The sequence below is a fragment of the Mirounga angustirostris genome, unplaced genomic scaffold, assembly GCF_029215605.1.
Source record: "Mirounga angustirostris isolate CCGP_5_RB_7025 unplaced genomic scaffold, mMirAng1.0.hap1 SCAF_1, whole genome shotgun sequence".
NCBI lineage: Eukaryota > Metazoa > Chordata > Mammalia > Carnivora > Phocidae > Mirounga > Mirounga angustirostris.
The window spans coordinates 177,600,535-177,616,478 of NW_026991709.1; the positions used below are offsets into that span (position 1 = coordinate 177,600,535).

Consider the following 15,944-nt stretch of genomic DNA (forward strand, 5'->3'; position numbering starts at 1 on the left):
GGGGGTATTTCTCTTTTTAACCTGGGCTGCTTTTGAAGGAAAGAAACCCAAAGATCATTTGGGGGGTAACTCCACCTTCAGAACAAAAGGAGAGGGTTCCCAGGCCAAATGCTAATGAGCCCAGGAAATGATACTGTTGCAGGTTGTACTCATTTTCTGGTATCTTCCAGTTAAATTAAATCAACAGGATGATGCAACAACTTATTAAGATGCTATTTGATTTGACAGAGAACGATTCAGTTACTCATTTCCATCTGGACACTATAATCATTAGGCTTGTTTCCTCACTGCGAACTTATGTCTTGCCTTTATGGGTGGTCTGTGCCCTCTTAGTGCTGAATTTCGCTTCTTGCAAGGAGTATGGTTTTATTAATGATTTTCCCTCAGAATGAAAGATAGGAAATTATTTGCATCATTAACTATGCTTGTGCAAAACATGAGAAAGATAGTAGTGTATTTTATGGACAATATGATGTTTTAATGTCATATGAAATATTTTAGTCCATGAGGCAAGAAAGTATGACCCTTGGGCATTTTAGGAATCATAGAGCGTTAACTCCAAGTAGGATAATTGGAAGGTTTTGAAAGGGCAAAAGTGATTCTTAGCTATCTCCAAGATCGTGCTCAATGATGATAAATATTTGTGACCAAAACACGTGTGCACAGTGGTGTGTCGGGTACCAGTTTATTATAACCCCCATTAGAAGCCACATTTTAAAACTTTTTTATTTTATTTGAGAGAGAGACAACAGAGCGAGCCAGAGGGACCCTGAGTGGTGGAGGGAGGGGCAGAGGGAGAAGCAGACTCCCCGCTGAGCAGGGAGCCCACTGAGTGGGAAGCCCCATGTGGGGCTTGATTCTGGGACCCTGGGATCATGACCTGAGACAAAGGTAGACGCTTAAGTGACTGAGCCACCCAGGTGCCCCTATTTCTTTATTTTTATATTTATTTAAGCAATCTCTACACCCAACGTTGGGCTCAAAGCCACGATCCTGAGATCAAGAGTCTCATGCTCTTCCAACTGAACCAGCCTGGTGCCCCAATACTAAGGAAATTTTAAAGATATACCATAACATGCAACTTAATATTATGTGCATAATATGTAAAAAATGAAAGCCAACAGGAAAGAAGGAAAAAAAATGACTATCTTTCTGTATTGGGAGTATGCAATTCTAGCACTTGGTAAAAGGAAAGAGATTAAGTAGCCACAGAGATTTCTTTGGCCTAAAATTCTGTTTGCAAGCATCTTCATGATTCCTAATGTAGCACTTTGCTCAGTAGTTGCAGTTCTGAAAATTTTATGCAATTATAATTTTATTTTTTGGAAAACAAATAATGTGGCTTTATTCCAAACTTGCTTTATTTTCCTTTTCGAATTGCCCATCAACTGATAATAGCTTCTCAAATTTTAGAGGACTCAGCTCCTAAGAAGTAAATGACTTATAAAATATTTTAATATTCACTTTAATGAATGTTTTAATCATAGAGGGATTCATTATCCAGATATTTATTGAATATTCACTACATGAGCAATCTTAAAATACTCTGTGAGGAACACAAAGGTGACCTCTCATGCCCCCCTACACACACACAAGGAGCTTAAACTAATACCAGAAATAAGGTATACGTGGTCATTTTGTAACGTGACTCATCACCTCCTAATATTTTGCTCAGTAAGTTGATATTTTCTGTATGATGATTTCTTATGCCATAATATGATGTGATTATTTAAGCTTAAAAATAAAGCTTTGGAAGGCACAGTGCCCTTTCTCAAGAGTACAGGCTTGCACAATGTTCCCCCTAAGAGATTTCTGAGCCATAAGTGAAAGCTCAAAATCAAATCTTATCCCTGAAGAATTTCTTAGCTATGAAGAAGTAACCAGCTTGCTGCTGACATATCCCACCATGCAAGCAACGGTTACCTTGCAGTGGGGGATTGGAGGCCTCCTGGATGGATGTAGGCCACCAAGTGCGCTGTGGACATGCTCCTGGCATGACCAACCATTCCAGATTGCCCAGGACTGAGGAGGGGTTTTCTAGGATGCATGTTGCTGAAATCAGGGCAGTCTCACACAAACAGGGATGGATGGTCCTATACACTCTTCTCTAAAGCTCCGAAGAGTGCAAAGGAGAACACCTGTATTCAAGTAGCCTAGTGTTATCTCTGCCAGGAATTGTAATAAGGAAACAAGAACCAGTAATTGTGTGGCATTTTATGGCTCATGCGGGGCCTCATCTCCAGGCAGCACTGCGAACCCAGTCTTAATAGCACACTCATTTTTCAGTTGAGGAAAAAGAGAGGTTGATTGATTTGTCTCAGATCACACAGCTGTTAAGGGTGGGTTCAAACACACATTCGGGGGATTTCCCCTGATCACATTGCCCTTCTACTGACCATCTCTTCCTCCCTTTAAAAAATTTCCAAAGACCAAGTTGAAGCCTGCTGGCCTTCCTTTTCAGGTCCATTCTCTGACCTGAGCATCCTCACATCTTTGGTTGATTGATAGGCCAGGGGAGCATTAATAACTAGTCTATGAGGGAGCCAGTGATTTGCAGAGTATATTGATTGCAGGGTTGCACGTAATGGGGACAACCCTCGGTAACAATCTGAATGCCAGCAGTAGGAGTGGGTTATGTTAACCTTAGAAATAAAACCTCCAGTTATTTATTCAGAAATAGCAGAGAATTGGAACCCAGGACAAGCAAGCTATGGCCAAACCATTGGCAAGTGCAGAGAACAAAGGAGAGGAATGCTCTCTTACAGAGGAAAGGGGGAAGTTGGAAGGCTGTTAGAAAAAATCCACTGGAGTAAACGGAGCTCAGAGTATAGAGACTTTCCTTTGGCAGATAGGGGGTGGGCTGTTGCTGGAGGAGGAGGAAAGCCATCCCCAGATGTATTTGGAAGGGTGGGTTGAGTGGGAAGATTGCAAATGCTAGACTGGAGATTTCAGACTTCAGCTTGTGGGAGAGAGGCAGCCATATAAGTTGAGCAAAGTAGCAGGGAAAAGGTGCTTTTTAGGAAGAGTAATATACCATCCTCCAAAAGGATAAACTAGCAGAGGAGAAAGACTAGAAATTGGGAAACAAATTCACTGACTGTTCTTTCAATCAACAGCTGTTGTATACCCAGTTCTTTTCCTTCACAAATCTTGGGGGCATGCCACCCATGTGGCCAGACCTAGGCTGGGTACCAGGGAAACCAAGGGTCCTGGTCCTCTTGGACCAGATGTTCTAGGGTGGGAGATGGACAGTAGATCCGTGCAGCTATGACGCGTGTTAGGGAAATCATCAGTGGGGATGAGGACCTGCTCTGGAGCCGGATGGTTGGGAAGCTCTTGCCCAGGAGGCCTGAGTGGGAGAAGAAGCTAGTCATGCAGAGCAGAGATGGGCGGTTCAGCAGAGGAAACAGCTTGTGTAGATGCCTCAAGGCTGCAGAGAAGCTGTAAGGAACCGGGGAGAGTGCAGCCATGTGGTTGGAAAGGCAGGAAGCGTGCAGAAGATACTGAGCCCTGTTTGCAACCAGAAAGAGATGGTGAGAGCAATAGGAAGCTGGCGAAGCACGTTAGGCATGATTGAATTGGTGCTGGGAGACAACTGCTGAGACTACTGTCTGGCACCGGGTTGGCGGGGCAAGGGCTGGAAGCACGGAGCCTGGTCAGAAGCATGTCGCGATTGGCCGGAACTCAGGATGTGAGGACTGGGAGTCGGTGTTATTGGTGGGAATAAAGGAGGAAGACCAATGCAGGGGCTGCAGGAGGAGCAAAACCAGGACTCTGTGGCTGATAGGTGGATATAGATGTGGAGGGTGGGTCCACTGAACCTTGATGTCACATTTTCCAGGCTCAGTGGTTGGGAGGACTTCAGGCTCCTCATTGCAAATACTCAACAAATGCTGTTTCGCTTAGCCCTTTCCCTTGCACTTGCAAGGGACCCCTCAGGGGTCTTTTAGATTCTAGACAAATAACATGAGTCGAGCTTTTCCTGTGTGTGGCTTGCAAGGTGTATAAACATGTTTTCTCATACATCCCTCAAAGCAGCCTATGGAGGGAGCTCTTGTTATCTACATGTTCCGAGTGAGGAATCTGGCATTCAGCAAGGTTAATAACTTACCAAGGTCACACAGCTTACTCCTGGCAGGATCTTGGTTAAAGCAGGGGTCAGTCTCACTAAAGCAATAACTCTTACAGCCTCCCCCGACACCCTCAGTGCCCCAGAGGTGTTTCAAACCTACCCCCCTCCTCCGGGCCCCTCCTGGGACTGACCACTGCCACACCTGCCTTTGCTGGAAGCTTCTGCAGGGCCTGGGCCTCACTGTCCCCTGAATCTAGAGAGACTGAGGTCTGCCATCTAGCGGCCACTGTTTTCCTTTTTATTCTGAGCCTTTAAAAGAAAGGAAACCGGGAGTTCCCACATACAAGACAGGCCTGCATATTTATAGCATCACACCCTGTAAACAGGAAATTTCTCAGTCTTAGAGAAGGAGCCTGGTAACATAAACATAGCATATTGGCAATGAGTTCCTCCGCCCATTCAGCAAACATTTAAATATATATGTAATGCATATATATGTATATACATATATATTTAAGTGTTTGTGTTTATATATATATTCATATATACACACACACACACACACACATATATATTCATTCCCCTGGAAAATAAGCTCACTGAGCCAGGGATTTCTTTTGTCTGTATTGCTCACTAATGAATTTCAAGAGCCTAGAACAGTGGCACTTGTATAGCAGATACACAGTAAATATTTATTGAATGTAGAATAAATGAGGACCTAACATTTAGTGCACCTTTACTATACACCAGGCACTTGACATGCATGTTCTCTCATTTACTCCTAATGATGACTTAAGAGGCAGGGAATGTCAAGATGCCCATTTCTCAGATGTAAAGACTGAGCCATAGAGGGACAAGAAGCTTACTGGGTCTGGGGAGAGCTGCTGGGTTTTTACTCAGGTTTGCTGACTTGAGAGACACTGCATTTAGCTACCACACATGGTACCTCTCGTCGGCTCTGTGTGCAGGTCTCATGTGCTGCCATTTAGACAGGTGGTAGAAGTGCCACCAGGGGACCGCCAGCCATTCCCCTCCTGTGCTTTGACTTTACTGAGTGAAGTTTTCCATCCCACAGTGCTATGACAGAGGCAGCAAATGGAGGGAATTCAAGAAAGGCTGGCCGGCTAACAATGAGTCCCTGTCACTAACTAGCCATGTGGCTGTGTGACCTCGCACAGTGCCCCCACACCTCAGCTTCCTCATTAGTCAAAGGAGGAGACAGAGTTAGGATCCCTGCCTTCCCTTCCAGCTCCAATATTCTACTATTTCTGTGACTCCCAGGGAGCTGGATGAGAGTGAAGAGAGAGGACCACTCGTTCCTAGGCAACCAGTACCCGCCTCACCCATGTTGCCATGGTGATGATGGAAGTTGGGCTGATGGGATTACCAGCTCCTGCTAATTGCATATGAGAGCTCAAGGTCTCTGTCTCTTGCTTGCGGGCTGGCTCGCTCTTACTTTCTCATTCTTCTAGGAACTGTGGAAAGATCTCCTCTCCTCCATCTTCAGCATCCCCAACGCAGCCCTAGTGCAATGGAAAGCAACTGGAAATGGAGCCTAGCTGTGCCTCTGAGTAGCTGTGTGACCTTGGGCAGGTTACTCGGCTTCTCTGAGCCTCCATTTCCCCATATGGAAAATGAAGGTGTTGGAATAGGGACCCCCGTCTAAGGCTCTTCCCAGCTCGCAAATCCTTTGATGCCTAGGGAGCATGTCAAGGGAGCAGAGCACATTGTTACTAGGCGACCAGCAGGCACCCTGCCCAAGTTGCCTTGGCGACTGGATCCTAGAGGGGAGGGGAGTAGCTGCTGCAGCTAATTGCTTAATTATTTATGAGTGCCTCAAGTCCTTTTTGTTGTTTTCCTTGCTAGGGGCTGTGGGGTCACCTTCTCTTCCTCCCTCCTGCTACCCCAAGTCGTCTGAGGTGCACGTTACACAGCGGGAGAGCACGTTGGCCTGGATTTCAAGCTACTCACATTCTAGTCCTGCCTCTGTCATTTCCCAGAACTGTGGCCTCAGGTAAGTCACCTCACCTGTCTGGGCCTCAGTTTCCTCATTGGTAAAATGGGGGGTTTGCTTAGATAATCTCCACATTTCCTTTTTATCCTGTATTTCTAATTCCTGCTGTCCAGTTGCAAAGTGGAGAAGAGAAGGAGAATTTTCCCATTTTTTTTTTTTTTATCTTCTAAGGATGAGTCTGAAGAGCAGTAACAATAGTTAAGTCTCTTACACATTTCAAACAGGAAGGGGATGAAAATTAGGCCCATTGTTCTCTGCTTGCCTCTCATCCTAGCCATGTTGCCTGGGCTGTTTTATTAATCTTAAGGTCATTTAACTTTTATCCTTTTGTACATCATCTCCTTCCAAAATAGATCTGAGGGCTTCACAGTATAAGATGCCTATGTGCAATTAAGTCATTAAAATAAAAATAGGAGTAGGTTAATATAAAAATAGTGACGCTGCTTCATTGGTTATCATCAGTGTTCTGATTAAGCATCAGATGTAATTTTGAGCATCCTGGAAGCCAAAGCAAAAAGAGAGGGGGGTACATAATTGTTATTCAATAAAGAAAAATTGCCAGACTGTTCCTTGTTCTAAATTCTGAAAGTAATTTAGCATGTGGTGCTTACTCTCTTTCAGAAACTGCACATAAAACTTTTTAAAATAACCCTGTGTTGTTGACAGTATTGTTGAAGGACAGAGGAAGAAGCTAGACTAGACAGTTTGACGAGGTCTAATCTAATTAGAAAGCAAAAAGTCCCTTCCTATCTTAGAATTTTATGAAGATAAATATCATTTAATAAACATAACTTCAGAATCAACCCTTATTTCTAAATCAGTTATATATAAATTCATTTAACCACTTTGCACAGTAATTTAGCAATATGGGTCAAATTTTTTAATGCCGACCAAAATTCTAGTTCTCCAAACTTATTCTGAAGTAAACTTGTGCAGCTGAAGAAAGACACTGAATATAAAAATGCTTATGGTAGCATTATTTATAAAAGAGAATGACTAAACCACGGAAGCCTTGAGGGCTAGTGAATTAAATTATATTATTTCTTTACAATGGATTATTTTGCGGCCCTTTAAGTAGAGGTATATGTTTTGATATGGAAAAAAATCTTCAAATATATAATGTTAAGTAGATAAGGAAGTGCAGCAATGGTATAAAATGCTTCTGTTTCTCTTATAAAAGATATTGATAGGGATACAATTTCTGTATCTAGATATATGCTTTTATGTGCCTACTTGCATTTTTTCCGGAAGGAAACTGTTAACAGTCGTTTCCTCTGGGCAGGAAGATTGATAGCCTTGGGAGGGAGGGAGACTTACTATTCACTGCCTTATTTTTAGTATGTAGACCTGTTCATTCTCCAGGTAGAGAGGCAGTAGAGCCTGGCAGTTAAAAACCTAGACTCTGGAGTCTGAATCCGTGTGTTCAAATCCTGGTTCTATCACTTATTAGCTGTGTGACCTTGGGATTAATTTAACTTCTGCATTCCTCATCCATAAAATGGATAAATCCATAAAATAGTACCTTCCTCATTGGATTGTTGTGAGGATTAAATGAATTAATACACTCAGAACAGCCTAAGCAATACCATATATGCCGTTTCTTGAAAAAATAAAAGGAAAAATTAAACAAAAAACCCTGCATCTAACCAAAAGGAGCCCCAGGATCTCAGAGCCAGAAGGACTTTATAAATATGTCACTGCTTTCAGCCTCATATGTTGTATACAGATTATGTTTGCAAGAGGGATCACAAAGCATTGGTCTCATTTAGCTTGTCATTTTATCTGAACTTGAATACCTTTTAGGGAAGGCACCTATCTTGGGATTGATAATAGGCATTTACAATCCCTGAACCTATCTGGTCTTACAGCTCCTGTTCTAGTCTATCCCAGTGAATGCTCAAGCTAAGAGCAGAACATATGCTAGGCCAGGTAGAAAATCTATGAGAAGATGGAACTCTACATCCACAGCTGTTAAAGGCCAGGGAGGGACTAACCAAAATTGGAGCTTCGAGAGGGCATTCATGCCCATGCCACTTACGACATGCGTTCATAGCTCCCAAGGAGTTGTGCCAGGAGGATTCCTCTTACTTTGGACCCAGGAATCTTACGGCCACAGGGGTTCCCTGTGCCTTCAGAAGTTCAGAAAGCAGAGGGTTCTGTGTTCAAGAGTGCCTGGTTTCCTTCTTTGCAGGTGCTTTGGGGCAAGTCTGGAGACTTAGGCTGACTTTGTGAACCTTCCTCTGAACTTGGCCATACTTTGGGCCAGACTTGGTCCCTTACTATAGGCATATGGTGGCTCTGGAAAGGGTGGGATGGGAGCTGTGTTCCCTTAAAATTAGCTGAGTTAGGAAATGTGCTCACCGTGAGGAATGCAAAACTGACCTATCACAAACGCATGCCCAAGTCAGTGGTCCCTGGCTTGGGTCTGTCTGGCCCTCCCTTCGGGCACTCTTGGACATTCCAGTCTCTTCATCCATTTGGCCAGCGGTTCCCCTTGCCATCTCTCTGTCACATCCAACTGCGCTTCCATCTGCCCTTCCGTCCCTCGATCCTCCTCCAACCATCTGCCAGTTCTCCCACCCATCCTTCAGACTGCTGGTATTTCCATGCACCCGTCCTCCGCTCCCACCACGTGCGTCTGAAACTCCATCCACTGGTCCGTCCGTCCATCCCTCCATCTTTCCGGAACCCGCCCGTCCATCTCACCGGCCTCCGTCCCGTCTGGCTGCAGAACCAGCCCTCTCTCTGACCGGTCCTCCGTTCCCCGACCCCCAGCGACCGCTAATCCGTGCCCGGCTGCAGCTCTGCCCTCCCCCCGGCCGGCCGGCCGTCGGTCCCCCGCCCGCCGGGTCCGTGCCCCGTGCCAGATGGGCCCCGCCGCCCGCAGCGGGTCGGCCGGCTTCGGTCTGGCGGCCCGGCCGGACCGTGCCCCCGGCGGCTCCCAGGCCGGGCGGGCGTCGGGCCCGGGGCGGGGCGGGGCGCGCGCGGGGCGGGGCGGGGCGGCCGCGCCGGGGCGGGCGGGGGCCGGGTGACTCAGCCGCCGCTCGCCCCGCGGTCCGCGCGCCCGCCGGCCTCGCAGGCGGGGCGGAGAAAATGGCGATGCCCCCGGCCGCCGTGCCCCCCGCCCGGGCCCGGGAGCCGCCGGGGCCCCGCGCCGCCGCCGCCGCCGCCGCCGCGCCGCCGCTCGGCCTGCAGCAGCGGTCGGCGCTGCAGCCCGAGCCGGGAGAGGTCCCGCTGCACTCGCCCTGGACCTTCTGGCTCGACAGGTGAGGGGGCGCGGGCCCCGCCGCGCCCGGCCCCGGCCCCGCTGCCGCCGCCGTGCGCCCGCCGGGCCCGCGCCGCCGCTTTGTCTCGGCGCCGCCCGGGGCCCGGGACTCGCGCAGAGCCGGGTCGGGAGCCCGGGGCCCGGCCGGGGCGAGCGAGTGTCTGGCGGCCTCGCCTCGGGCCGGGAGGACACCGGCGCAGCCCCCAAAGTTTCCGCAGCACTTTCCCCCTTTATTTCCCTCGAAGGAAGCGTGCCCGCGGGCGGCCGTCCCGGCCGGGCGCTGGGAGATGGGCCAGCCGAGGGTCGTCGGATCCTCGCTGTAAAGTGGGGAGAGCGGTGCTGTCCTGGTGGCCCCGCTCCTGGGGCGCTCAGGACCCGACCTCCGCTGTGACAGCGCTCGGGAAAGTGGGCCGGCCCCCTGGGAACTGTGCAGGGGTGGCTGGATCACGGGCCAGCGGGGGCCTCCACTCTGTGCCCCACCGAAACTGCCACGGACACCTCTGGGCATTCTTTCTCAGACACTGGGCAGGTATTTTCTTGACCATTCTAGGCGCTGGGAATTCAACAGTGAGCCATACCTCACTTTGTCAATAAAGTGGGGACAATTGTAGCGTTCTCAGGGGACAGCTCAGGTGCCATCTCCTCAGAAACGCCTCCCTGAATGCCGTAGCTAAATTAGCACACCCCCATCTTGCAATCATTCTGTATTCCCCTGCTCTGTCTTGTTTTACTCTGTAATGCTTGATGCTGCCACATAGTATTATGTATGAATCTTTATTTTCAGTCTGTCTCAGCCCCTCAATACTTTCCCCTCTGTTGAAAGCCATTGAGCAGGGACTTAGTTTTTGACACTTGCTATATCCCAGCGCCTAGAACTGTACCTGGCACGTAGTAGGAGCACAAGAAAATTTTGACAAATGAATAAATGCACGAATGCAAAGCCCTTCTTAGTATCCGTTACCCTGTGGGTGCCCAAAGATGACACCTCAAGATTGTCCCAAAAGCTTATGGAAACTTTGATGACACCGTAGCTGTGGTTAAATGTTTGGAAGAAAGGTATATGACTGCTTTCTATGAAATTTACTTAATAGACCCAAATCTGGTCTTTAAAAGCCTTGCATAAAATTCCTCCAAGATTTTTTAAAAGTTATAATCATCCTTTTAGGGAAGATAATTTCATTCCTTTCTTCTTGTTGGAATTAACACCCTCTATGAGAGTCTATAAGAACTGATACTAGGAGCCAGTCTTTTCCGGGGACACAAAGAAGTTGGGGGTGGGGTAGATACAATGAGTCTCATTTTCTAAAACATTTTCACTTTCATTATGGGATGCTAAGAAAGCATTTCACTGTCATAACAGGAGTGGGTTTGGCTAGTATTAGCTGAATGAAATCATGTGTTTTTGTTTTCAAAGGTGTGCTGTAACTATTGTTGCAAACTGGTATCTGTTTTCAAGGTGTTAAAACTTGGACCTCTGGTCTAAGGGTCTAACATGTGGAGATTGTTGCCTGGTGGAAACAGTATCAAGAGAGTTTCTTTTTAAATGGCTCACAAATTAGTCTACTTAAAGGCACATCATTTTAAGAATGGTCCAAAATGTTAATACTACGTAACAACAAGTAACTTTTTAAGTCAGGATAAGAATACAGTAACTTCAATGAAGACACAAACTCTAGCTTTCCTAGTATGCATTTGGGTATTTTTGTTCTCTGAAAGCCAGCAATCCAATGAAATGTTATAGCTGCAGTGTCCAAATTTGTAATAGAAATAATTACATTAATCTAGAAATTATAATTACTTCCAGCATTGCTCATTTGAATTCATTTTGCCTGATCAATTGTCCCATAGCTTTTATTGAACTGTCTCCACTTCTCTGGGAGTCCATTACCTTTATGTCAGCGGACCCCCTTCCCTTCGGGGTTATGAACACATTGTGTTTTAGAAGTTTTGTTTGTCACTTTTCTCCTAAGGAAACAAGATTCTAGAGGCAGTAGTAAGGCTCTCAGGAGAGCCCCCCAAGGCAATCTTCACCCCAGCATAGCTGATGTCTGCCACTGAAGGCAACAGTTTTGAGTTCCACAGCATCCAGAGGTCTTCTGATCCCTAAAATTTTCCTTTGGCACCTACCACCTGTCCTGTCTTCCCTTTCAGCCTACTTTGTGACCAGAGACAAGTGATCTAGCCCCACTAAGCCTCAGTTTCATTGTTTGTAAAATGAGGATATTCATAGGCTATCTCTCATAGGGGTTGTTCTGAGGATTAATGGATGAATATAAAACACGAACCTGGGTGCCCGGCATAGAATAAGTGCTTAATAAATACTGATAACTAACATTGTTACCTGAAGCTCCCAAATTACTCCCCCCCCCACCCCCACCACACACACACACACACACACACACACACACACACACACCAATAGTCCCTGGAGCAGCTTGTCTGAACTTAGTATTAGGAAGCCAGCAACCTGAACTCATTTCCCCCACTGGGTGAAATGGAGAGTCCCTTAAGTAGAGTTATTTGCATTTTCAATAGCAAATTCCAGTAAGTCCTTATTTGTGTGCATGTGTGTGTGTGTGTGTGCACGCGTGCATGTTTTAATTAGACTGTATGGCTAAGAATGCAAGCATTTGGGGTATGATTTTGATTGGGGATAGAGAATGAAGAGTTTTCCTCCCCTTTTCTGGATATCGAAAACCCAATCCTGTCTCGATCTTGGAGGCTGCTCTTGGTTGCATGTCTCTGAGTGGTGACCCCCTTTCCTCTGAGATTTATCTGCAGCACTCAGTCCTCAGGCCTCTTGTCCCCATCCACACCAGTGATAGCATTCAGTTATACAAGGCATTCAGTTCCCTTGGTATGCTGGTGATTCCCACAATTTTACACTTGTGCAAGCAGCTCCTCCTCTGTCTCCATATGGATGTCTAATACACATCCAAACTCAACACATGTCAAACCACCTCTTCAGCTTCTCTCCCAAATTTGCCGTCTTCCATCTGTCCCATCTCAGATCAGAGCAGTTCACAGTAACTCCTTCCTTCCGGTTGCTCCACCCCCAGATCTTGGTGACCTCTGTGACTCTCCTCTTCCTCTCTTTCCCCATTCCTTCTCCCTCCCCTGCATCCACTATGCACAGAGGCTATTGATTTTACCATCCCAAGTGTATCCAGAATCGGATGCATTCTGACCACCTGCATCCTAGACCCTGAGCCACAGGGCTTCTCCCACCTGGACCATGGCAGGAGCGTGCTAACTGCTCTCCCTGCTTCTACCCTTGCCCCCTATGGTCCCTTCCCATCACAGCAGCTGAAGTAATACCCAAGTTAAGGCCTGTCACTTCTCTGCTCTCCTTTTCACTCAGAGCAGAAGCCAAAGTACTTACAATAGCCGGTGAGACTCTGCAGCATTCCTGTCCCCGCCCAATATGCCTTTCTCTCTGCCCCCCTCCCCCCCCCCGCCCCAATCCCTGTCTCCCTCTCCCCCTCCCTTCTGCCCTTCTAGCTCTTTCTCTGTCATCCCAAGCATGGGCCTTGGCCACCAACAGTCCCTCCTTCCTGGAATGTTCTTCCCTCAGTCATCTGCTAGGACTGTGCTTTCCTCCCCATCTGGTCTCTGCCCAGATGTCATCTTCTCAGCAAGGTCTTCCCTAACCACTGATACAAAATGGCACGCACATCCTGACACACACCCCCCATGCCCCTGACCCCGCTTTATTTTCTCCATAGGATTCTGCATTTGTCCATCTTCTCTCACTGGAACGTCAGCTTCACAGGGTTCTTTCCACATCATTCTGCCCTCAGCTCCTGTATCAGCCCCTGGCACAAGTCATCCCACACTGAATAGTTCAGGGTTGTGGAATTCTACTCCTAATGACTTCCCTTTCTCCTGTGGTGGTTCATATTACTCTGAGAATCATTTGTAAATCTGCATCCCTAGCCCTGCCCGCTCTCCTGAGTTCTGGACACGCTGTCTACCACGTAACTGGCTAGCAATGCCACCATCCGATACATTTTTTGGAGTTGGAATTTCCTTTGCTCTTCTCTCTCAAGTCCACTACTCCATCTAGTTCCATGCTTCAGATGTTTGATCCCCTTTTGGAAAACTTGCTCCAAGCCTAAGCCATCCCCTCCTCTCCCTGTGCCTGCCTCCCTAGGCCCCGGTGCTCTGCAGCCTCCAGTACATGCTGGCCCTGCCTGTTCCCAAGCTCTGCCCTCCACCCGGCGTACCCCACCTGGGCTACCAGGCTTAGCCTTCTAACCTGCTCCTCGTCTTGTCATTCCAAAACTCCCTGCCTTTCTCCTCTGCCACAGCAGTGGATGGTGACTCCATCTCTCGCCACCAAAGTGTGCCTCTCTTGTAGTTTTGTGTGCTCCTGGCAGGTGGGATTCTGGATCTCCACCCCTTCTTTTACCAGAGCGGCTCTGACTGGTTTTGTTGTGGTGGTTTGTTTTAGAAATGGGCCACTCTAATTTGAAAAGAGCATTCCCCAGCTTAGAAACAAAAACAAAACCTAAAACCCCAGCCTTCAGATTATGGTATAAACTTCTATATTGCTATTTTGAACATGAAACTCACCTTTTTTTTTTTTTTTAGCCTCATCTCCTATATCTCCCCAACTCCAAAATACCACTCAGTGTGTCCAGTCTCTCTGGTAACAGTGGACTTGTGGCCCTTTTCCTGCATAAGCCATGGACTTGCCAGCCTCTGAGATTTGTCTCCTCATGTCCCTTCTGCTTGGGATGCCCTTCTCCTCTATGTCTACCTGAAAAGCTGCCGTGCATCCTTCAAGGCCTTGCAAAGATGCTAACTTTGTAATTGTCCTTAAATAGCCCTTGACCCAGGCAGCATTGAGCCCACCTCCTTTGCACTCCTGCAGCACTTTTTTTATAGGCCAGTATTTGTATAACGGATTATTGATTGCTCCTCTTTCCCTCCCTCATGACCGTGAGACTCAAGACTGCCTTGTGCCTGACTCCCCAGAGAGGACATTACAGTGCACATAGTAGGTGCTTAGAGAGTATTTGTGTTCTTGTGTCTTTAGTCACAAAGGTAGCCCAGTCACATATGTCTCCCACCAACCCCCCCCCCCCCCGCATCGGGGTTTACCTCTACCCAATCAGTGTTTCTCAAAATGTCATCCCTCGCCACCTACATCTGAATCACCTGGCTGTGCCTCTTCAAATACAAGCTCCCAACCCTGCCCAGGACCTGCTCTTTCAGACCTCTGGGGTGGAATGCACATTTGTAACAAACGTCTTATGCATCACAACTGGAGAATTACTGCTCTGTTTATTGATCAGGTCAATGGAGCATAGTACTTGTCCATCGCTGTTCTCAGTGCTAAGAATGCAGACACAATGACAACATGGTCCCGGACCTCCCAGGAGGGATGTCTCTTTTTTTTTTTTTTTTTAAAGATTTTATTTATTTATTTGAGACAGAGAGCATGAGAGGGAGGAGGGTCAGAGGGAGAAGCAGACTCCCCGCCGAGCAGGGAGCCCAATGCGGGACTCGATCCAGGGACTCCAGGATCACGACCTGAGCCGAAGGCAGTCGCTTAACCAACTGAGCCACCCAGGCGCCCAGGAGGGATGTCTCTTGTACCACAGCTTCCATAGCATCAGTGGAGTGTTCTGGGAGGTACCAAGTTCCAGAGGGATTCTCCCTTTCATAGTGTGATGCTTTCACATGCATTGTGATGGTGTGGTCCATAATAACAAATCTGATACAGGCCGGTGGGCCCAGCTTGATAGAGAGGATCCCAAAACCATCCTTGTTCATAGAGTGGCCTGTGGGACCAGGTGAGGGTAGAAGGCAGCGTGGAAGGACGTAGTTGAAAGGGAGACGGGCTGGCATCTGCATCTGTTCCCCTCATTTTTGCCTTTGTGAACCCACAGGCTCTCTTAATGGCCCAGGATTTTGCTTTCTGGAAGGGGGAAATGGTCTCCAGGTAGCTCAGGTAGGGAAAGGCTCTGACCCAGGGGCTCACAGCCTCTCTACCTGTGCGTTAGGGGTTGCTTCCTGCAGTTGGACCTGGAGGCTTTAAACATCCTCACTCAGAAAAGTTACCAGTCCTTTCTTGGTACTAGCTGCTCAAAAAATCGATTTGCCTTCTTTTAATATTACAGATGCCATTTCCTTATTTCCAAACCTAGGACAGCTAGCCAGACTTTGGTGGTCTGGCGTGGTGACAGTCCAAAACCTGGCCTCAGTTTGCTGTCACCTCTCACACTATTATAGTTCTCTTCCACCCAACCCCTGTGTGCCAAGGGATGAATTATATGGCAAGAGGAAGAGTCTCGGTCGCTCGTGTCAAGGAGCTTAGAGGCTAGGAATGAAAATATAAGGAAGCCTAGAAAAATAAAAATAAGCTAAACATGCAAAAATAAAGCATTTAGATTATGAAGCATGTTTCAATAGGTGCATTATTAAATGTTAATGATAGGCCCTGGACCATTTTTTTATGTGACTCTCGAACAGGAAGCTGGTATAGCCACAAGCCACAGATCTATCTAAAAGTGATTAAAGTGAAATCAGCTTTAATGGAGTGAATGATATACGAGGGATGCTCTTCATCATAGAACTGAGCCTGT

At 47.3% G+C, this 15,944-nt stretch overlaps 1 protein-coding gene across 2 annotated transcripts in view; it reads left to right on the forward strand.

The window, feature by feature from the left end:
• The first annotated feature begins 5,943 nt into the window (after nt 1-5,943).
• The window catches only part of EIF4E3 (eukaryotic translation initiation factor 4E family member 3), a 41,940-nt gene continuing 31,939 nt past the window's right edge, over nt 5,944-15,944 (forward strand). The window contains exon 1 of one of the 2 annotated variants that reach the window (XM_045861968.3): nt 5,944-6,086. Coding sequence is in view for 1 of the 2 variants with exons in the window: in XM_045861969.2 (XP_045717925.1) it covers nt 9,180-9,352 (173 nt within the window). In the remaining variant the exon portion in view is untranslated. Of the gene's footprint in view, nt 6,087-9,164; nt 9,353-15,944 lie in introns of those variants that run through there. The other variant, XM_045861969.2, reaches the window with a different exon arrangement.